This window comes from Mugil cephalus, chromosome 13 (genome assembly GCF_022458985.1).
Source record: "Mugil cephalus isolate CIBA_MC_2020 chromosome 13, CIBA_Mcephalus_1.1, whole genome shotgun sequence".
NCBI classification, from domain to species: Eukaryota; Metazoa; Chordata; class Actinopteri; order Mugiliformes; family Mugilidae; genus Mugil; species Mugil cephalus.
In genome coordinates this window covers 23,018,802-23,042,143 of record NC_061782.1, presented here as the reverse complement: position 1 = coordinate 23,042,143, position 23,342 = coordinate 23,018,802, and the positions used below count along the sequence as shown (strand labels likewise).

At 39.4% G+C, this 23,342-nt stretch overlaps 2 protein-coding genes across 4 annotated transcripts; one reads left to right on the top strand and one right to left on the bottom strand.

Annotated features, from left to right (window-relative positions):
- Window positions 1–346: 346 nt before the first annotated feature.
- Window positions 347–10,338, bottom strand: LOC125018341 (gap junction alpha-5 protein-like). Its single transcript, XM_047602146.1, has 7 exons — window positions 10,034–10,338; window positions 6,220–6,371; window positions 5,643–5,807; window positions 4,725–5,024; window positions 4,147–4,212; window positions 3,918–4,066; window positions 347–2,566 (listed from the first exon to the last, which is right to left on the bottom strand). Exons 2-7 carry the CDS (start codon window positions 6,286–6,288, stop codon window positions 2,188–2,190), a joined length of 1,128 nt encoding a protein of 375 aa, XP_047458102.1. The 5' UTR covers window positions 6,289–6,371; window positions 10,034–10,338; the 3' UTR covers window positions 347–2,187.
- Window positions 10,339–16,322: 5,984 nt separating this feature from the next.
- On the top strand, window positions 16,323–23,300 carry LOC125019348 (follistatin-related protein 1-like). Of its 3 annotated transcripts, none has more exons than XM_047604099.1 (11): window positions 16,323–16,550; window positions 16,646–16,720; window positions 19,512–19,601; window positions 20,357–20,483; window positions 20,568–20,597; window positions 20,694–20,824; window positions 21,528–21,646; window positions 21,938–22,050; window positions 22,191–22,301; window positions 22,383–22,483; window positions 22,683–23,300. In XM_047604099.1, exons 2-11 carry the CDS (start codon window positions 16,646–16,648, stop codon window positions 22,704–22,706), a joined length of 921 nt encoding a protein of 306 aa, XP_047460055.1. In that variant the 5' UTR covers window positions 16,323–16,550; the 3' UTR covers window positions 22,707–23,300. The 3 variants fall into 3 exon arrangements, with proteins under 3 accessions (XP_047460055.1, XP_047460054.1, XP_047460053.1); XM_047604098.1 differs by having other exon boundaries at window positions 20,354–20,483; window positions 22,686–23,300; XM_047604097.1 differs by having other exon boundaries at window positions 20,354–20,483.
- Window positions 23,301–23,342: the final 42 nt, after the last annotated feature.

Below are 23,342 nucleotides of genomic sequence, written 5' to 3'. Positions count from 1 at the left end.
AGGTATCAAAGCTGAAACGAAGAATTTTCTTGCACCAGCTAAAGGCCTTTTACTTGCAGAAAAAATATTAGTGATGGCTGAACTTCATTTAGTTGCTACATTGTCAGGGTTGTGTATGCTGCACTGCCTTGTCTGGAAAATTTCATGATTTGAAAAGTCACATTGTCTGCTGATAAAAAAGCACAGACAACTGTTATACCTTTAGTGCACCTTTACACCTTTAATCTTGTTAGGTTCAATTCTGCTAACATTTGCGACCCTGAGAGTAACAAAGAGTCCACATTTCTGCTGTATGACTATAACGAGCTCTGCACTTGTGTTTCATGCATGTAAAAACACACTCTGAACCGTTTTATTTGTAGTTTTATTTACATTATTCAAGTAAATATAATATATATCAAACAATTTTAAGTTTTCACCAATAGAAGCAGTCATCTAACAATACATATTGAAGTGGTGTTTGATATCCTTTTGTCTGCTATTATATATATATATAATATATAAAAAACCCACAAAATCTACAGTGGTAGTAGTTTCAGACTGTAGAGGCTGTAGCCCCTTGTGCTTTAGTCAAAATGATAAAATCCACAATACAGTGCCATAAAATCTACCCAATAGTGTCCCAAACTGACACACTTTGGAACATAGATGATACATTTGTCGTTTAAAAAGATTTTAAAAACAACATGCTGGTGTGAAAAAAATAGGTGGACAAATGTCTCAAAGTATAAATACATAGTATATAGAGTAAAAATCATGACTGAGCAGCTACACAGAATCACACCAGTCAAGTTCCAGTGCAAAATGAAGTCCTGGTGGCTCAGTCCTCAGGTAAAACGTTGGATGAAAGGCCTCGGTGTTGTGACTTCCACAAATCAAAGGCTCAGTTGTTATTTCCTGGGTAGATTCAAGAGCTGCAAATCAGTCATGTCTCAAAAAACTTAGATATCTTAACGTATCAATTAAGCATGTCCTGCTTTAAAACAATCTTAAAACGCAATCAGAGCTAAACTGAAGATTGATTGATTTGAAGTTTTACACAATGGTACATGGTTATATCTTTATAAGGACATTTTAAGTGATTATTCCAAGAATATATCCAATTTATGACTGATCACAAGTTCATTGGACACATCTGATCATGTTAAAAGTGCTTGCCATACACAGAAAATTAAAAAAAAAACTGGAGTAGACTAACAAGGTCAGGTGTTGCAGTAATTGCTCATCTTTCAGAATGATCTGCAATCACTGTTATATATATAAAAAAAAACACTTTCCACTGGTGATTTATCATAAAACATTCCTGCAATATGTGCTTCCACAACTGTAAAAGTGAACGTTGCACATCACAGTGAATGCAGTGCAAATTTTCATATCTATATTAGGGCACTGTTTCAGCTTGAAAGGAGAGATGCCCTACTATACATTTGAAATTTTATTGTGTAAAATCACAGTAAGTGCTGTTTTAAGAGCTGTCTGACGTTAGATGATGTCAAACATTACCAACCAGACAATTATGCATGGACTCTTTGTGCACTGCTTTAAAAAGCACATTTGTCTGGAGTTTAGTGCAAACTTTAAGCCACTATTGTTGCGCTTGTTAAGGCTCAGACACAAACTATGACTTCTGAGGCGACTGTGAATGCGATGTGAGATTTGATGCCTTGTCCACGCTGGCTGGTGATGACAAATTAAAAGCGTGTGACTCATAAAGATTCAGATCAAGTCTCGAGTCTGAGTCGCTGCCACTGTGCACAAAAAGCTGTTCAGCGAATAAAATCATTGCATGTGCTGCACAGTTAAGACACAGTGGTAAATAAAAAGAGGAAGAAGGAAAATGCTTTTGTAGGTTATTCAGTCCAGACTACCCATAGCTCTCCATCCAGGATGGTAACCAAATGAATGTCTCATGAACAAGCAAAACTCCCGCGCTGATTTGGTGTCTCTTGGTGTCTTGCTCCTTCCTTTGCTGGTTTTAGCTAGAGCCAAACTTTGAAAGCCATATAATGTCAAAAGAAAATAATTGAGAAAGTAATGACATTGCAGAGATTCTTGTCAAAACAGAAAAACAAAGTCTCCTCAATCACAGACAGCAACTATGCTACATGGTTCTGATTCTGACAGCTGGCTGAGATATGAGACTGAGCGTATTATGTGCACGTTGTGTTGGGTGAATCCGACTAGTTTCTAAACGGAGAGGTCGTCCGCTCTCGTCCGGCTGCTACTGCCGCTGGTTTTACTGAATCTTCGTTTGTCTTTCAGCAGCAGCCCATCGGGGCCGTTCCTCAGGTATCTGCCGTCCTGGATCTGTGAATAACAGCTCATCTGGAGGAAGTTCACTTCTTCCACAGCGGCGGCCATTTTGTTCTTCTCTGTAGCCATGTTCTCGGAGTTTTGTTGGTTGGCAAGCCGGTGGCTGGGGAAAGGTGGGGGTAGAAAGTGCGAGGAGCCAGTGACACACTGGCTGAAATCCGGAGGTGGGGTTGATGGTGGTGGAGGTGACAGAGAGAGTTGTCGGCCGAGACGGGCTTCGGCAGGAGTGATGACCTTTACCATGAGGAATTTCCTGCAATGAAAAAGTCATTTAGTCACCATAAATGTCAAAATCTCACAAGAACATCTACATTAGCAGCTGTAATTATTTCAACTGTACCATGGCAGTGTGAGTTTATGAAACAACGGTAAACTATTTGCTCTGTGGAACCCACAATGAGCCATACTTCTTTCCCACAGTCATGTTTTGGACCTCCAGTGTTTCTTCTCATTCAGTTTCTTTTCGTGGTGTATGTTGAATTCCAGGAAGTTAATGCTTAAAATAGAGACAGTACTTCACTGTGGGAAATGTCCTTTATTTGCTTCAAGAAATCAGCTGGAAAAAAACACAAAGTCTTACACATACAGTACATTCCTGAATAATAATAATAAAAAAGTAGGTACCATATAAGGATATATACGAATATAGTGTGTTGAAGTTAACACTCTGGCCAAGACAAACCTGATCATATCAGTAGGCTGATGAACTCTACACCTGCACCAAAGCCACAGACAACGTCAGACAACTGTTGCCTCAGGGAAGGCAGACAATCGCTTGAGGCCCCAGGCCAGTAAGGGGCCTGTGGGCTGAACTTTAAGCTACAGTTAAGTAGTTAAGAAAGATAAGTATAAGTTAGTATGACAACAGTGCCCAAAGTAAAAATGTTTTCATTTTTATTCTCATTTATTTAGTCTGAAAAACAGCTTTATATTTTTGAAACACACCCCAATTGTATATTTAGTTTTGTCCACTTGGGGGCAGCAGAAACAACTGGTAAACACTAACTTCACCTAAATACAGCAGTTGCCTATTTACATGGCAAGGAGACACATTTAATTCCTGCTATCTGTTTTTAGTCCCTACCAGTTTCTGTGGGCAGTTTTATATTTTCAGCGGGTAGAACCGTCACTGTGTCTAACTGTCTCAGAGCAGGCAGCTTGCAGTATGTTTTGCTGAGGTTTTACATTCAACATAGCTGTATGATGACACTGGAAATGATGCTGGGGTGAACCAGGACAGTGGCGCCATTAGCTGGAAGTCACCGTAAAATTCAGAAGCAAATACATTTAGGCTACAACTGATTTGAACAGGCAACAAACATGACAAGGATTTTATAGCAACAAATAAAAAGATTGCTCATTATATTGTGTAGCCTACCTCAGATACTAAAACTGCAAGTTAATATAAAAATCAAAACAAACTCTGAAAATGAAATTGAAATTGGGAATCAACTCAATCATACTTTTTTGAATTCTTTCTTTGAATTACTTCACACAGCTGTACACTTTGCTTTGCACTTTGCACTTTGAAAGGAACACATGACTAGGGTAGGGTCTCGTACCCTCATATATATGCAAAAAAAATAAATAAAATGAATTCCTACCTGCAACAGTGTCTCCATGCCAGGTGATACAGTTCAAGCACACTGAGAGCCAGAGACACAGCCGACACAACCAACATGAACACTATGAAGACATTCTTCTCTGTTGGCCTTGAGACGTAACAGTTAACAGGATGCGGACAAGGCCAGGCCTGTGAGAGAATGAGAATGGCTAGATTACGCACATGAATATAAATCACACAGATAAATCCCTGATAACTCATGCTTTTACCTTGCAGACATACAGAGGATTGAGGAAGATTCCATACAGGAAGTATTGGAGACACAGGAACACCACCTGGGTGGAGGTACACTCACAGTCAGGCTGTATTTACAGTTGGAGATCAGTTTTTTGGCCTGAGAATTGTCAGATATTTTCCGTCCTTCATTCGTTCCTACTCGCCGTCACCATCTCTCATCGCCCCAGTAGCATCACCTGAGCTGAGCCTGATCTCCACTCACCACCCCATTCCCTGATTAGTTTAGTTAGTTTAGTTTCTAAACATCATAACTTAAAGTTGACGGGGAAAAAAAGGGGAAAGGGGAAAAGATTTTTCCAGTACCAATGCATTAAATATATCTATGTTAACTTGAAAATTCACCTCACTTCAAGTAAAATTAGTCTTTTCACTGCCTGTTGTATTTGCCACCCTTAAATCTCATATCATATTGCATGCTGTCACATTTACTTGTAGCACAGGGGAGCATGTATAAAACTGTTAAATTTTTTCAGGATTTAGTTCACAGAAGCCATTTTCTCTTAATAAAGACCAGTCTGCTACACAACCTGTAGTAGTATTAGTGATTCACCTCCATGACGGTGCGTATCAGTATACTCAGTATGTAGGTCTGCAGCAGCGCTCCCTTCAGGCGAACTCGACCTGCCGATGAGCCTTCATTTTTTTCCTTTCTTCTCTCGTTCTCTCCCTTTCCCCCCTGTTTCTCTCCCCCTCCTCCTCCGCCTTCACCTCCTCCTGGGTCCTCCTCTCCCCCACCCCCATCTCCCTCTTCCTCCTCTCGGCTCTTTCTCTTCTCCTCTCTGCGAACAGTGTGCATGGCGTGGCCCATGTAGATCAGACTTGGCGTGGACACGAACACAATCTGGAGAACCTGGGAAGACAACAGATAGGCTTACGATTGAAAACAGTTTGATTAAAGGTTTCTGATTTCTGACTAGACTGAAATGATAATATTCTTGGTTTCTCCATACAGCTCCATAAGCATGGGAGATGATTTCCGAAACGGCTGTACGAACTACTGTAAGTACTTTAACTCTCTGTAATGCTCAGCCCTGAATTGGATGGAAATCATTAGCTACATGGAAGATATAATCTTAAACTCTATAATAAACATATTTTCAGCTTAAAATGTGTTAAACAATAGTTTCCTCCTTGCTGATGGCAAGATGGCAGAACATTTTAGGTGAATAAACCTTCAGACATGAGTGTTACAACATGACTTCCAGCTGTTACAAAAAATGCTTTATGCTTTTTGTCACTGATAAGCTAAAACATTATTCAGGGAATGTAATGTAGCAATTTTCCGATCTAATATCATATGACATACTGTATAACATCAGAGCTGAATCTTTAGGACAGATGTTGGTGTGTGGTCCTTGATTTCATTTCCTTTCATTTAAATTCTTCATTTTGTATTTTAGCCTGCTGATACTGAAGCACGTTTCCGTTTTCATCCTTTTGCCTGTTGTCCTGTGGTGTAGGTTATTACCCAGTATCGTATATGAGCTATAGGGAAAGCTTTGTCGTAACAGACGTTCTCGCAGCCTGGCTGCTCAGTGTCGCAGTCGAAATCTTCCTGTTCGTCTCCCCACGAAGACTCGGCCGCCGTCCCCAGCACCAGGATACGAAAGATAAACAGGATGGTCAGCCATACCTGGAGCAAAAAGCAACCAATATTCAAAGTTTCATGAACAATAATATTGAAATATAGTGATATTTATTGTACGAGGGCGTGTAGATTTATGGAGACTGACTTCAAAACAATTGACTTCAATATTTATATAATGGCCATGTTCAAATTATTTAGAAATTAAATATAGGTTGAAGGGATGTAGCCTTTTTCTGAAGTTTGAACATCTAAATAAATAAGACATTACATAAACTTTATTTCTAGAGGTTTAGACTCAGACATAAGCCACAGCCCAGGATGTACAAATTAAACAGGATGATTTGGTAAAACATAAATGTTATTTCAGTGTTTGTCCATCGTGTGGACAGGACGGCAGACTGGTGCTGTGCTGGCATTCACTGTGTGAAGTGTTCTGCTGTGTGTTTGTGCGTCATGCCTTGCCAACAGAGGTAGAGTGCTCCTGTACTTCCTCCAGGAAGTTTCCCAGAAGGCTCCAGTCTGCCATGACCGATTACAGCTCAGCAAAGGTTTATTTCAACTCTGCAAATGTTGATTTCACAGCTGTCACTCTGCAGGTACAAGATCCACCTGAGGAACACAGAGCACAGAGCAGAGGTTTACATCAACATCCACAGCAGGGTCAGGTGGGCCACACGGTGCATTCATGTACATCTTATTAACTCATGATGTGAGATACTGCCAACAGTTCAGCCATGCTGTCACAAATGATATTCAAGAAATCTCAAAGTATTCAGTTCATTTTATGATTTATTTTGTAATAAATACACCTGAATATGTGTTTCTCTTTTCTGTTTTCTGAAACGAAAGACCTTTTAATTATCTCAGCAAGACATGACATTGAGTGCACTTAAATAACAAAAGTAAGCGAAGTCGGAAATGAATGCACAATGCATTTCTAGAGGAGTTCAGAACAATACATGTAGCTATGTGTAACATTTTAGAGCAACTTTCCCTATTTCCATGACAAATCCAGTAATATTGTGAGAACACATGGAACTACGCCATGTTTCACATACACTGACTTCAGTTTTCCTGAGAGCTGATGGATCAATGAAAGTAAAATGCAATGAAACAAAAAAAAAAGATCTGAATCATTGCATGAAGGAAACATAAATGTCTACAATTTCCTTTTTCTGGGTATTTAGTCAAAGTTCTCTCTATATAAGCGGCTCTGTTGTCAGTTTGTGTGTGTGCAAAAACATTTGTGTTCTTTTAGTATCTTGACCCCGTGAACCGCGTCGCACCATGGTCATGACCTCATTAATAAAAATGTCTGTGCCCATGTCTTAGTTTAGCTTGACTCTCGGTTCCCACACTCCCCCTCCGCCTGTCTCAGGGGAAGGAAAACTAGACGTCCACTGTAAACGCTGATACCACACACAAACTCGTGTTTCCATCTTTGCGGGGACCTGCTGTTGACATGATGCATTCCCTGGACCTTTACCCAAACTCTTACCATCTCAACTAAGTGCCTAATCCAAATCACTTACACTAACCCCAACTATTAACTAATTTTTAACTTTACTGTAAAACCAAGTCTTAACAGATTAAACTCTGTATGGGTATGCTTGAGAGTTACTGAGCTTCTCTGTAAACACCTCAAATATGCAGCTCATTGTGGCCACCTAGAGTATGTGGTGTTTATTACACCTCCCAATGAGAAAGGAGTGAAAGGAGTGTAGCTAAATGAGCGTCCTGAGGGAATTTCCTTGCTCATGAGTCAGTATAGTTCTAATAATTCACCTCATTGTGAACTGGAATCGAATTGTTCAGTTTCTTCCTGGTGTTATGTACACTATTTCTGATATATATATAGTTATATAAATATTATAATTTATATATATATTAGATAGATTAGATATAGCTAGATGATGATTGATAGATAGATAGATAGATATTGGTATATACTCTTAAACTTTACGGTCACTTCTTTCTCTGATTGAAGTCTTGGTCAGTCTTGCTTGTTTTTTGACTATTGGTTTAATCTCATCTCATCTCATCTTCTACTATCCGCTCCACCAGTAACTCCCCAGAACTGAGACAAAAAACAAATCTCTTCATAAAAGACTTGAAAAATATTACCTAGAACATGTCACAAAACCATTGTTAAAAAGTTCTCAGACAGACTGGGAACAATTGGAGGAGACTTAAGATGACTGTCATAGAGGTCACAAAGGAACCCAGGGTGATTTCTACACAACTCCAGGCCTCTGTCACATTGGCTAATGTTAATGTTCATGAATCTACCATCTACACTGAGCAGCAAGGACAAAGCCACTGCTCTCCAAAAAGAACATTTTGGCCCGTCAGCAGTTTGCTAAACATCATGTGGATAAACCAGAAGGCTATTGGGTAAATGTTTTGTGGACAGATGAGACCAAAGTAGAATTGTTTGGTCTAAATAAGAGGCTCGTGTCAGGAGATGAAACAGCGTCCTGTCTGTGTTATATAGGGCTGGTAATGTCCTTGTTTGGGTCTGTTTTTGCTTCATCTGGACCTGGACAGATTATCATCATTGATAATCTATCTATTATTGGTCCAATAAATCCTGAATAACAAAGAAAAGAAATGCGAGGACATTTAAAAGCTTAATCTTAACAGACAATGACCCCAGAACACAAGTCGTTCTTCAAAAGACGACTGAACTCAACTAAACTGCTACTGTTGCACAAGAGTTCACACATTTTTGCAAGTTGGTGAAATTATGAATGGGTTCAATTCTTCTATTTTTAGGACTTTAGTAAATATCCACTGATCTTTTGATAGATTTTTATGTAGAAATGTAGAAGATTCTGCAGGTTGGAAAGACTTTTTTACTATCGGCTCTCGACATGTTTTAGAAACTGCATTGCACATAAAATCCAAATCTCTAAAAAAAAATAAATAAATAAAATAAAATAAAATAATGTTTGGAGAAATATAACATAAAAAAAAATCTTCAAGATTATTTTTATTGTGCCTTATTTATTAAATGCCCTTCCCTTCCTGTTTTTGTGAAACCAGAAGACTTTGACCAGTCTATGGCAGACATGTGTGTGTATCTTTGTGTGTATATTCATGTCTTTCATAAGTGCTCCCAGCATCATTAATAACAATATTACTTCCTTGTATAGACTTTCTCCTGACCTTTTCATGCATGTGTTTGTGTGTGTATGTGTGTGTGTGTTCATTGTCCAGCACTTGGTATTGTTCTGCATCCTGTCTTGATAACAGCACACACAAGCTGGAGTAGGTATCTTTGTTAGGACACATCATTGACTTGAATTCAAAACCCTTTGCCTGAATGTGACCAGGATTTGGTTCCCATGAGTACTGCTGGAACTGACATCGTTGCCATTTATGCCAAAATGTTTTCCAAAGAGCCAACAAAAATGCTCACCCACACCCACAAATACACACGAACCTATGGTTCTATCTAAGTGAGGACTTTCCATTGTCTTATTGTATTCTTGTACGAACATTAACCATCTCAACTAAATGTCTACCCATTAATCTAGCCAGAATCTAATTCTAACCTCGGCCCTAAAACCAAGTGATATTTTAACACTCAAGAAGTTGCAAGGCCCAACAGAAACAACCACGCACACACACACACACACACACACACACACACAGGATCTCTCTTTCCTCTGTCTGTTCTCCATGATTAACGACACTGACATCGCTCAGACTTGAGGATGTCTTTAATCCGATAACAAGCTGTATTTATAACTCACTATTAATACTGTCCACTTGATAGAAAACAAATCAAATGTGGGGGCGTTAATGTAGAAACTGAAATAGCTCCACTTGTTTTTTAACAGGAACTTCTTTCATTTCTGTGTTTTACACTAAAATTTGACTTGGAAAACTTGAACTTGTAGAGCTCTTCCCTCTTCCAGTTATCTCTTCCTGCAGACACTATACATGTGTGGCTTGAGGAACCACAAAGAAGAAAATCTGCCATGATTTTCCAAAACTGAGATTGGATCACATCTCTTGAAAATCCATTCGACATTGGTTCTATCTTCAAATAAATATATATTTGCGGATAAATTTCACCTCCGTTGTGATAACAGTGTTTAAAACCTGCAGTGGTTTTCCAGGTCTCCTTTCCTTTTTATTTCTGCAATTAAATATATTTTTTGTAATCATCACTGTTGATTGGGGGAAAATGAGTTCATGTTAATTAATATTTATCTTCTAAACCTTGCAAAATAAGCAGTAGTTAGTATGCACACACACATTACCTGGTTTAGGATACAGAGGCAGGAACTTCTGAATTAGCCTGAGACGAACTCGAGTGAAGTTTACAGTGATGGATGTTCGCCTTCCTCTGTTGTGCGGCCTTTAAGCAAGGCACTCGGCCTCCTTCAGAGCGGATCCTCAGAGTCCAGCAGATATCTGAAGCAGCGATGTATATTAGCCACTGTCCAGCTGTATGTTCGGTTCAATCACTAAATTTCAACTTGAAAATCCTGAGGAAACTTGACGACTGACAGCCTGACACTAAATCGATAGAGACAGATGGGAGCAGTTTGGGTCCAGAGGTCTGAACTGAAGAGAAATGTGTGTGAGGCTAATTTATACCAGCCTCTCTCTCTCTCTCTCTCTCTCTGTCTCTCTCGCTCTCTCTCTCTTTCTCTCTCTCTCTCTCTCTCTCTCTCTCTCTCTCTCTCTCTCTCTCGTCCACATCTCCAGAGGAAGTGGGCCTGGTGCCTCACTGCCTGCTATTCAGCCCTAATGTATGTGCATGTGTGTGTTTGTGGTGTCTGGCATCTAAAGGAAGTCACATATTGTATCGGGACACAATGGCTGAAGGCCCCAGTCCTGCATTCCTCTGTGTCATTCTATTCTTCTTTATGCTTCTGTATGTGTGCCTCCCTTAAACCTAAAATATTAAGCCCCAAACAGCACTTTCTATTCATATTGCATCCGACCACAATTAATAATTACTCCACCATTTACATATAAATGTGTCACCAATTACCCAAAGATTATAAAATTTCGACACCAAATTAGGCTGTTACAGTTTAATGTGAATATTTTGGGCAGGTGTACAAGAGTATGAGTGAGAGTGTGGTGGCACACCACTTGAATCTGGGGCGTGTTTTAATTGATACAGAGAGAAAAATACCTCTGCACATAACTGGATAGTCCTAAAGCCAATCAACGACACTCTGATAACATGTGACTGTGACTATGTCACTGTTACTCTGCCCAGCCGAACAATTTAATTGGCCCTGCAGATCTTTGCTGGAGCATAATCAGTCTCTAACGGACAGACTCCAGACCAAGTTTCCACCACCACCACAAAAGAAGAAAAATGTTGGTCTGTCATTTTTCTTAAGCTCTGAAAACTTTTATTGCTTTCATGAAGACTCTGGGATTTCATGGTGTGTTACCAACACAATACATCAAGACTGCAGCTTCTAAACATTTCTTCATCTCTTTTGTAGTTGACAGCTTGTCTCAATGTTCCAGGCCCTGGTTGCCCGGGTAACTCTCCTCTATCTTATTTCCTTCTGAATACCGCAAATGCTACGGCTCCATGTGGGTTCATCCAAGCCCTCCATCAGCATCATGGATTTGATGTAGGAGGCAAAGTCTTGGACGTTAAACATTACAGGACATCTATGTTTGCTTGATCTGTCAATCAGCTGTATCACACACTCCCACTGGTCATTGTCTCAAAGTTGAGATTAGTTTAATTTGCTACATCGCTACAATTCTTTCAGTCTCATTTATATTTTAGGTCTGTTGAGTGTTATATGTCTTTTGGTGCATTTATGCCCCCTTTATACTCCACAGTCACGCTAGCAACACAGTGCTTTGAGCTACATGCTAATATTAGCAAAGTATAAACATTCACAAGTGGGATTATTTTTCAAGTATTGATGCAAGAGACAGTTTAATAAGGTTTTAATAAAACCTGTTGGTGCAGTTAGGTTAAAAGTGAAGGGAGTACTAGAGTCAATATAGTTCATTCTCTGGGGACCACAAGTATCACTACCAACCGTAATGACAGTCCATGTCAGTTTTGTTCAGCATTGTAATATTTTGTTTCAGGAGAGAGTGACTGAACTGCAAAAATATATTTTGAAGGAAGCACAATTAGAACTACAAATGGGCTCCAGCAGCCCTGCGACCCTAGTGAAGATAAGCGCTAGTAGAAGATGAGATGAGATGAGAATTAGAACTAGATGAACCACTGATGAACTGAATGCATCCAGGGACAACACTTTTGTTCCATCAGTAACATAACATCTTACAGTTCAGTATCCACTCATGCCATAATTCTGCTTGTTTTTTCAGTTTTATTTAGGCACGCAGTGCTTTTTGGAAAATATTTCTGTTTGTTTAATATTAAAAAAGGTTTAGCCCACAGAAACTTTGACATGTATTAACGAAGCCTACATCATTTCCTTGACCGTGCTTTTGTTTAATACGTCTAACCACGGACAAGAGTAGCTGATACAAACTCTGAGCCTAGAAGCCAGACTAACTTCCCTGCCAACAAAGTTTTTGGGGTGGAGAGTTGGTGAGTAGTCTCTCCGATGGGATCAGATCATGCTCCAGCAAACATGTGCCACATACGTCACTGCTCTGATTTGTAGTAGGACTATTCAGTTGCACAAAGAGGATACTTTTTTTCTTTGTGTACTGGTTGAACCATGCCCCATAATGAAATCCAAATGAAGTGTTACCAGAGTCACACTGTGATAAGAACTGAGTCTGGCTACGGGAGGTTAGCAAACTCCAGTCTCAAAGGTGTGAACAGAGTGCGTTGTGCACCCGTCCTTCCTCCCAACCACCTCCTGCTGCCCATGCCTTTTATAGATGTACTTTGTTAATTTTAGCTGCTGATTATGTTGCATCTAAATGTAATGGTTTAAGATAATTTCTAAGAGACAGAGTTGAACTCAATGGGGGAGAGTAAGTGCATCTACTATAACAAATGTAAAACAATATAACAATGTTATACATTAATTTGTTATAAAAGCAGCAGATCTGTTCAGCTTTTCTCTACTTTATGACTTGTCTCTTGTTCATTACATACACACTCAATATAATCTTTTGCTGGCAGATTTGTTTTCCACTGTTACAGCAAATAAATATGTTAGTGTTTGTGTCAGTGAGAGATCATGTCACTGCAGAGTCCTTTTCCCTTTCCTTTACTGAGTCCACTTCATTACAGCTGAAGTAAGTTAAATCAACTTCATTCCATTCTCATTTTATTTAAATTTGAACACAGTTAATTACTGAAACAATATTTCCACAACAATATCAAGCAGTTCAGTTTTAACAGTCTGAATCTGTATATGTGAGAAACAGTGGGCAGAGATGCAACATGTGTCAGCAGGTGATGACTGCAGAATGACTGAGGGCTTAAAATGTTTTTGAAAGAACTTTCCTTTGGGCTTTTTAATGAACAGAAGGCTGTGACTTTTTTTTTTTTCCAGAAAAAACTTGTGATAGTGTTAAATACACCCAGCTATAACCAGTGGTCCTCCTCTAAACTCATATGAAGCTGTGGTTACACCGTGTGATGCTTAAAAACATGGAGGTGAACAGCACTACACATCCAGAGCCTCTCAAGTTTCATAACATTAGTGTCTGACACCGAGTGCTGCAATTTAGCTCCACTTCAGAGGATTCTGTGAAGATCATTTTTGAATATTTTGGTAAAAGTTTCCTTTCAATGTTACTTTTGCATAACGTTTCAAGACAAGATTCTGTTTTTACAGAAGTCTGCAGAGAATAGGATTTTCAAAAATGGCATTAAAAAAAAACTCATACTCACTCCAGTGAAACTTTCCATGAAACTGTGCCTGGAATTTAAGGAAACTTTTTGGGGAATTTGAAATACATATTATATGAGACAAGAAACCTGAAAACAAAACTTTCATTTTATTTTCACAACCAACAAAGTATAACTTTGTGATTAAAAGGGATTAGTATATTCATAAAATCATCACAGAACAACGATCATTTTTACTCAGTGGCAGCATCGTTCTTTAGTTCTTAGTTCTTTAATACCTTTAATTCACCATGTGCCTGGCACAGATAATAATATTGATTATCATGAAGACATGAGAAGAGATGAGCATGACAGGGGTCATTTGTTACTACACAAAGACAAATTTTACACGCAATTAATGAATGATTTTTGCTATATTTTCCTAAATGTTTAATTCATTCATCATTTTGAAAAGCTGAAAAAGTGTGAGGGTTTGTTTTTTCTTACAAGATAAACGACTCAGTGTTCCTGAGACTTGCAAATATAATACTTTGACATTTTCTGAGATGTAAACTGGCGAAGAAAGAGTTTAATAACTGATGTTTTAAAAGATGCACTGTCTATAAAGTGTACATACTTCCATGTCTGTTTCTTACTGTGGAAACGCTGGACTAGAGATTCAGTGGGTGTGGGTGGCCTCATACTTCTTGTCATCATCTCCTCTTCCGTTCTCCCAAGTGTCTGTGTGGCTGCATGTATCACACCTCTGTTATCATCTTGCATTACACTCGTGAGAAGAGCGATAACATACCTTCCCTTAAAAGAGGACACACACACACACACACATATAAAATGATGTGCACACACTCTGGATGACCTCTCCAGACTATTTTTAGGAGGCGCTCCATTGGTGTTGCAGGGCACACCAGGAGGGTGGGTTTATCTGAACCTCAGCAGCTCCTCTGACACACAGCTGACAGTCACACCAGACAGAGAGCTACCAGAGGGGAGACAAACAAGATGAACTAAACTGAACTAAGACGATAGATATAGAGAGATGTATATAGATATACATGTATAAATATTTATTGTCTTCACACAGAAACATAATATGAGGTTCTAAAACGGCCAAATAAAGGACAGTATCGAGTCATATGAAAGCAGTACAGTTCTCTCCTCTCTTCTCCCTATTTTTCTATTCTGTGTATCAGACCTTTTTTTTTTTGTAGTTTTATTTTGTTATGAGTTACTCCGGTATACTTACTGTTAAAGATGAGTTTTCTCCTTGCAGCCATCGATGAGGTTTGCTCCAGCTTGAGTCAGTTGGTGTTGACATCAATTTTCCAATCAATATCTGGTGATTAATGGCTTATTTGTGTGAACATGTTTCCTGAGGAAGTTGTACTATGTTGACAAAATAAGTAGAAGTACAGGATGTCTGTGTAATAAGACCTGAACAGGTGATGAGGACTACCCTTGAGTCTGGAGTTTCTGACAATGAATCCATTGTGGAAAAAGAAGACAGCTTTCAAGATTATCTAGACAGCTAGTCCTATAATTTCAGGTGAGCATTGGGCTGTTAACAGACACAGTCAAGAGGCTTTCAGGTGCGCACCACCCACAGATGTTCCAAATAAAAACTCCCCACCAGTCATTTAAAACTGAAGATGAAACATCTTGGAGAAAACTCAAAGAAGTCTTGGAGAAGAATAGGTTTTCCACTTCTCTATGTAGGATTGTTTGTGATCCTTCATTCAGGATCCAGGATCTCACTGAACCTCTACACTATTTCTCTTGTGCACTGCATGTACATACTCTGCAAACAGTTGGTCTCCATTTACCAACACAAAATAGCTAACAACCTCAATGGCCCCTGACGTCAGGTTGATGGAAACATGTGAGGTTGTTTGTCTTTGTGGTTTAACTTTATTTATTTATTTTTTGTCTTAGTCAGATTTTTAGGTCACATTTAATATTCCAGAGTAACAGAGTAATATGTACCAACATGGAGGCTCTGTCCTCTGCTGGTCACAGTCTGCTGCTACAACAAGAGCATCAACAAGTTAGGATTTGTTGGGTTTTAGTCTGACTTCTGTCCAGCCTTTACATTTACTTGACAACTGGATTTGTCACAGCAAGAAAAACACAGATGTCACTAAAAGATTTAAGCCGCCAGCTTGTAACTATGACTTTAAAGTATTTGCCCTGTTTAGTATTCTTCAGCAGCGTTCACATGTCAGAGTCTCATCTCAGAAATAAGTGTGTGACATTTATGCATATTTTATTTATGCACAAAAATAAAATCCCTTTGTTCCTCTTGTAGTAGTAGTTATTATTTACTTTATTAATAGTTATATGTTATAGAAATGGTGGAAAAATGTGGCTTTGTTTCATGCGAATACAGATTTCTACTGAAAAATGCGAAAATCACTGTGTTCACATTACACACTCCTCTCAGTCAAATATACACACACTGAAGCTGCTCTCGTGTGTTTTGGGCCAAATCATTACTTCCACATAGTTTAGAAAAGAGTTTTTTTGTTTGTTTTTGTTTGTTACAGTGTGTAATCTGTAAGGAAGAGCTGTTTAAATCTGTCTGAACATGTCAACCGGCCGTGCGCCTTTAATTTATCATTCCTTCAGAGGCAGTTGCCTCATGCGTGTGTTTGGTGTGTGTTTTTAGAGGGAGGGAGGGAGGGATGTGTGACTCTGGACAGCTGTCCCTGCATCCCTCCTCCTCCTCGTCCTCCTCCTCCTCACCACCTCTTTCTCTCTCCTCTTTCTTTCAGTAGCTCAGACGTTGTTTCACTTCCGAGCAAAGCAGGACGTTTCTCTGACCAGTGGCTGGACATAAACTCCTCATCTACTTGGATGCGTGCTGACGGACTGGATGTTTGACGATGGCTTTATCTTCTCACTGAGTGTAATGTGACTGAATCTTTGGATACAGGCACATTAATGCAGTTTTAATGCAGAGTGTTTAACTGGAGCAACAGCTGCTGGACCAACTGTGTTTAGACTTTAAGGCTGGTTCATCTTAATTTTTTCATTCATAGTAACAGACATGGTAATAGTTGCAATAGCATCAGGTCACTACAACAAATATTGCTCTCCTCTCCAGATGTCGACCGTCTCTGTGCTCCTGCTGCCGTTGCTCCTCTACTCCCTCCCAGCATCCTCATCTCCTCTTGCCAAGGTAAACTCGGAGTCTTAATACGTTTTAAAACCGTGTCCACACTGCCCCTTTAAATGTAAATGTGTGAAACAGGTGAGTGATGATGAGGACACTGCTGATGAAGCTGCTGATCATGCTCCTATTTGTTTGTTCTGGTAAACTACCGTCCTTTAACAAGGTTAAGATTCATGCTCAGTTTAAAAACAAATCTGTGGTGCTTTTATTTAAACAGTCGCTGTGATGTGTGCGCATGGGTTCAGCCTCGAAACAACAAGCATGAAACCAGGAGGATTTGTACTGGTTTCAACTTGAATGGAAACAAACAAGGAATTTGAGAAACAGCTAGAAGGGTCTCAGAGTTCAGGGGCTGGAAGGTGAACTGATGACTTCATGGTTCAGAAAACGTTTCAAGCGTTGACACCTTTCATCTTCCTTTCAGTCCCTTCCCGCTGCTGAAATGTTCTGTGTGATTGCAGGAATATGGATGATCCCCTGGAGTGTGCGTGTGTGCGTCAGGGTGAAGGGACAGCATGATTTAGGAAGGTGTCGGCATGTGGGGGGTGAAGTGAGAAATGTGGCCAATTTGTTTGAAAATGTTTTTGCAGGAGCACAGAGACCGAGCCAACACACACTCACGCACGGAGAATGAGCACGTCCGAAGGCGGTTGTGTAATTAGGGCTGTCAGCAGTTTATCAAATCTCAGCCCTCCAGCTCTGATTCTAGTTAAAACACATTTAGCTGTGTTTTCCTGTGTTTCACCACCTCCTGAATAAATGTTCTTGCTGTAGTATTTTTTACCACAAACTGAAAAAAGCTATGAAGGCCAATAACACAGCTCTTTAGGGAAGCAGTTTTTTCTTTTTTTTCTTGTCATCACAAGGAAATATTCATGCAAATTGCTGTGTTTAACCTAAATTATGTTTAAATCGTATTACACAAAAGCACAAAAGTAAACTACAACTAATGGAAATGTGAAACTGGCAAAAAAAACTTGTTGTAAGGATGTGTTGGAAGAAATGGGGGAGAAGGTGGATGAATGAGAGTAAAGGAAGGAAAGAGAATCGGAGGCAGAGACGGAGGAAGGGGACAAAAATATGATCAAGGAGGACAAATTGTTTTACAGCCACAAACAGGGTCAGACACGAACCGGTAATTACACCGCTGCCGTGTTTGTGTACACGTGTGTGTTTGGTTCCAGTCAGCTGGCTGCTAACAGCAGGTTTGTGGTGCAGCAGATGTCAGCTGGAGAGCCGCGGGCGACAGATGTATCTATTGTGTGGAACAATTAGAGTTTTCTGAGAGTGGAAGGTGCTCGGAAAAAGTGAGAAATTTTTGGAAAGTGACGTGATTTTGTGCAAACCAAATCTTCAAAGGATTGTTTGAAGATTAAAGTTAGAAACAGTTTAGCTTAATGTTAAAGTTGGAGGGAAGACTTGCAGTTATAATGATTATTTGTTTTGAAGAGCGTCACGTTACGGAGGGCCCTGATGAGTAAAGCAGTGTTTTGGCCATTCTGTCCTGTAAGTACTGAGGAATGTGAAGACAGTAACCCTGTTATTCCTTTCTAATCATCACTGTGGTGAAGTGTGTGCTTTTGCTGTGCGTGTTTCATTGCTTCTTGTGTGTGTTCAAGAGGTTTTTTGTCATGTGCACAATAAAAAACACCAGTTAAGACCACACCATGAAATTGTTACTTTGCAAGGCTCCCTTACTAATGGCAATAAATAAAAAAATAGAAAATGAAACAGGACAGGACAAACACATAAATGAAAAGCTTGGAATCTGTAAAGTTCTATGTCTTGTGCTACAGATACAGCCAGTGGGAGTGAGGCAGTATTATACCAACGGTTCTGGTGTCTGACAGCTTGAGGTTAGAAGCTGTATCCAGTTGTTCTTCCTCTGCAGGTGAATTAAATGTCATTTTGAAATATTGTGATTTTTTTGCTCCAATCTTTAACAACAGTTAATTTTACTGAAATCACTGCAACCGACTATTGCTGCATCCGTATTCCGTAGAATATCTAAAACTGTCTTAAGTGGTGAACACAGTGGATCATCATGAGACAGGTGTCGTTTCCCTCAGAGGTTGGTGGAGGACAAACTCAGAGCTAAAAGAAAGTGAATATTGCACTTATATTCATCAGGTGGACACAGATGAATCAGAATGTAAACCTGCAACTGCTTGCCAACTGGGTCACCATATCAGTTAAACCATGGGTTTATCTACTGTCACCGCTATTATAATGTCCTGTTCATAAATAAAAACTGAAGAAGATCTTTATAAAATGAAGAAGTTACATGAATTTACTTACAATTAAAAATTGTTCTTGTATGTTTTCCTCGTCGGTTTTAATACTAGTTGAAACTTTACTTGTACAAATAGATGTATTCAAACTTTTGTCATAGGTTAATATAATAGTTAATTGTACAGTTTTTTTGTGTGTTCATGTTTAATCCCTTGTTCCTGCATTTATATCTTCTTTCTCTGGCCTGGTTTAAATCTGATCTGTTTAAAATATGTCATTATTATAACTTGAAGTGATGAAAAAAGCCTGAATAAGACGGAATATAAAATGAGCTGTACCGCTGTGCAGCTGCTTCGGTGATTTGTGTGTGTGCGTGTGTGCGTTTGAGTCATTGTCATTCTAAGCAGCGGGAGCCTCAGTGGGAGGTTAAAGGTCACCATCTGGAGTGTGCAGCACACCCACGCACATACTCACACACACTTCCCAATTACTTGCACCGCCACACAAAAGTCTGATGTGTCTGTGTGTGTCTGTGTGTGTCTGTGTGTGTCTGTGTGTGTGTTAGGATCAGTCGGTGTGTGCCAGGACTTTCTGCGGTGCAGGCAGAGAGTGTGTGTCCACCGACAGAGGAGAGCCAGTGTGCCGCTGTTTACAGGTAAAGTTACAGAACACCTTTTATTTTCAGCTGCTTTCTGTCGTTCAGCACTTTCTGCATTTAGATTTCATTATATGAACACATGTACAGCGGTCAGCCAAAACATTATGACCACTTGTAGAGGAAGTGACAAGAGACGCATTACGTCCTAAAGTTGATGTTAGAAGCAGGAAAAATGGGCAAGTAGAAGGATTTGACCAGAGCCACACTGTGATGGGTCAGAGAAAAGTTCCTTCTCTTGTGGGGTGTTCCTGGTCTGCAACCGTCAAAAGTGGTCAAAGGAAGGGAAAGAGGTGAATCCTGATCACTTGTTGAGTTGCTTGTACGCATTGTTGCAGACCTGTTTCAGCAGGATAACTAACACTGTCACAAAAAAAATGGTTTGAGGAGTTGACTCCGAATTCACCAGATCTCAATCAAACTGAGCGTTTGTGGGATGTGCTGGACAACCAAGTCCAATCCATGGACGATCCACCAAGAAACCTATTGGACTAGTAGGATCTACCAGACACCACAGCAAACCTTTCAGAGGGCTAGTGGAGTCCATGCCTGTCACATCTGTTTGGCAGCACAATATTATACATGTGGTCAAAATGTTATGGGTGATTTGTGGATTGTTAATTAATTAATACCGTGAGAAGAAGATATATTGGTCCACAGTGACAATATTTGTAGCCTAAAGAGGTCTGACTATTAGAAATGATGAGCAGCTAATTTCTCCTTTTGTGTCTTGTCTTGTGTCTTCTTTGCAGCAGTGCGACGCTTCAGAGCACTGGGTGTGTGGCAGTAACAGCAAATCCTACAGGAATCACTGCGAGCTGCACAGAGACGCCTGCACCACCCAGACCAAGATACATGTGGAGCACAGTGGACACTGTCTGGGTCAGTACACTCACACACCTGCACCCTGTGGACGTTGTGTGTACGAGTCATGATGGACACCTGTGTGTGTGTTTCTATTTGCAGGGAAACCAGCAAAGGCAGACGTGAGCCCCAGTGAGTAACATTACGGACCTACACCCAAATCAGTCTCATTTTCTGAGAGCTGAAAACCGCAGCCGTGCTGATGTTTTGTGCTTGTGCCGCTTGCAGTCGTGTGCTTCCTGTCGGACCGTGATTGGCTGAGAGAGAGGGTGATCCAGTGGATTCAGAGAGAGGTGGAATTGGAGCACGAGGCCTCAAACGCCTCAACAGCCAACATCCTTCTGCAGACCTATTTTAAGGTCAAACCTTGATGGCAACACTTTAAAACTCTAAAACGACTATGTAGTTTGAAAGATGTCAAGTATTAACGAAACATATTCATGAATCCCTTAGAACAAAAGTGAAGTTTGCATCCCAGCAGCCTTCACAGTCCAGCTGTTCTTCAGCTTTGTTTGTTTAAGCTTATTGCTTAAGCAATTATAATGATTAAATATAATTATTATGGATTAATATTTGATGAGTTTTAAATTACATTTTACAGTTAAGATATACGCCTTTAATTATCACAGCTTTTGGTGTTCAGTTCATTAATGAGACTTCACTGGGCTGGCCGGTCACTTCTGCTTATTAACAGTTACTTAACTAATGAATAAATTAATAAACTCATGTGGGTACAAAATAATAAACTGTAGAGAGAACAAGGTAGTAAATATGGCAGTAAGAGCTGCTTTTTTTTAAATTCAGAAGCAAAGACTGTAATAATTAATGTAATAATTCTAAATGGAGGTAAATCACTAGTAAGTCCTTCAAATGTTAGTATGGCATTCATAAAGTGGAATTAATTGATAATAAGCCATTAGTAAAAGTTTGTTCCCAGGATTTCTTTATTGACTTATAATGATCTATAGCTGATCTATTAAGTATTTGTTTTAAGTGTTGATAAATCCAATGTGTTCAGTCTGATTAACTACACAGCATCCTCTTTATTTCTGTGTGTAACAGACGTATGATGACGGGGATTCACAGCTCGACTCTAAGGAGTTCCTCTACTTCCTGAAACACAATGAGACGGCTCTCAACCTCACGTACTCTAACACTCTGGAGACTAACCTGCTGCTCAGGTACTAAATCAGCTCCAGGACTGATTGACTTTAAATGCATTTTGCTTTTCCACTGTTCAGCTTCTCAAACTGACATGTGCATAAGCAAAGAGATTATAACCATTAGATTTTTTTTTGTGTGACATGGACCTTAAATTATGTGTTTAAACCATGTACTACAATCAGCGGTTTAAATTATAATCATTTACCAGCAGCTATAAACAACCGTAGATTTAAAATCTGATTTAAGAAATAAAAACTGTCAGTTTGATGCTTAATAATAAACATTTAAAACCTCTCTTGTGCTCTCAGGTCTCTGTGTGTTGATGCTTTGATAGAGCTGTCAGATGAAAATGCAGATTGGAAGCTGAGTTTATCCGAGTTCATCAACTGTCTGACTCCCGCCTACCATCCACCAGAGAGAAGTAACGACACACACACTCAAATATTCCTCGTGATGAAGAAGTCATTTGAACCAACTCGCAACTTTTTTGTTGTTGTTTCCTTCCTGTGACTTAATTAAAGTAGGTCATTCAACTAATCATTTGTGTGTGTGTTGTGACAGAGTGTGCTCTGGAGGATGAAGTCTTTGAGGACGGAGCTGAAACTCAGATGGAGTGCAACAAGTGTGTGTGTGCCTGTGGAAACTGGGTCTGCACTGCTTTGACCTGCAACGGTGAGAGTCCACATGAACACAGACGCTTTAGTTTTGTAGTTTTCTGTGTCTATCTTTGCAACACAATCATCTGTATTTCAGGGGAGCATCATATAGAGGAGGGCTCTCAGGAGGGAGGAGAGGAGGAGGAAATGACAGAGGAGGAGTGGAGCAGGAGGGTGGCTGAACTCAACGCCATACAGGTGAAATTATTAATATTATCTTTTAATAAGATGACTTCAATTGTTAATCAAAGATCACACTACTTTACTTGAAGGTTAATTCAACCTCTAGGTTGAATCAACTTTCAATTCACGTTGTTTCAAGTTATACTGTACTTACTGCTTTAATATGACACTGTAAAACTGAGGTCAGTGAATGCATCTTTACCTGTTCCTCCAGCAAACCTTCAACAAGGAAACCTGAGGCCAAGCCCACTTCACCAACACCAATTAGCAGCTGAGTTGAATTTATATATAAAGGGAATTTCTTACAACTTTAGATTTATATGATCATATATATGATCATTAGCTGTTATTACCTCATATAACTGTCACTACTACGTATGAACCAGTATGTCTGTAGTCTGTTTTTGATTTTAGTATTTTTCATATGTGTTTTAGTTTATGTCATAGTTTTAATTTCATTTTACGTGGGTGCAGAACATGTACCATATGAACCACTTGGCCATTTGCTTTAGTTTTTGCAGTGTGATCTAGAGCAACTTTTTAGCCCATTCATAGACGAGAGGCTTTACAGTGTTCATTGTCAGTGATGTTCATGTGGCCTGTCCTCAAGACTTTTCTGTATCATCTAACTTACACTGCAAGCAGTATTTTATTTGTTTTTTGACGCCTTATCAGATTGATTCATGGTTTTCTCACTAATCAGATACCGATGTTTAAATGTTTGTGTTGTGAAGTTGCCATGGATTTTCTTTGTTATGCAACTGCTTCTTTTACGAAGACATTACTGTAATGCTGTAATACTGTAATAAATCTCAAAAATAACAAATGGAAACTCTATGAATTTTATAAATGTATTTATCGGTTAACAGTTTAT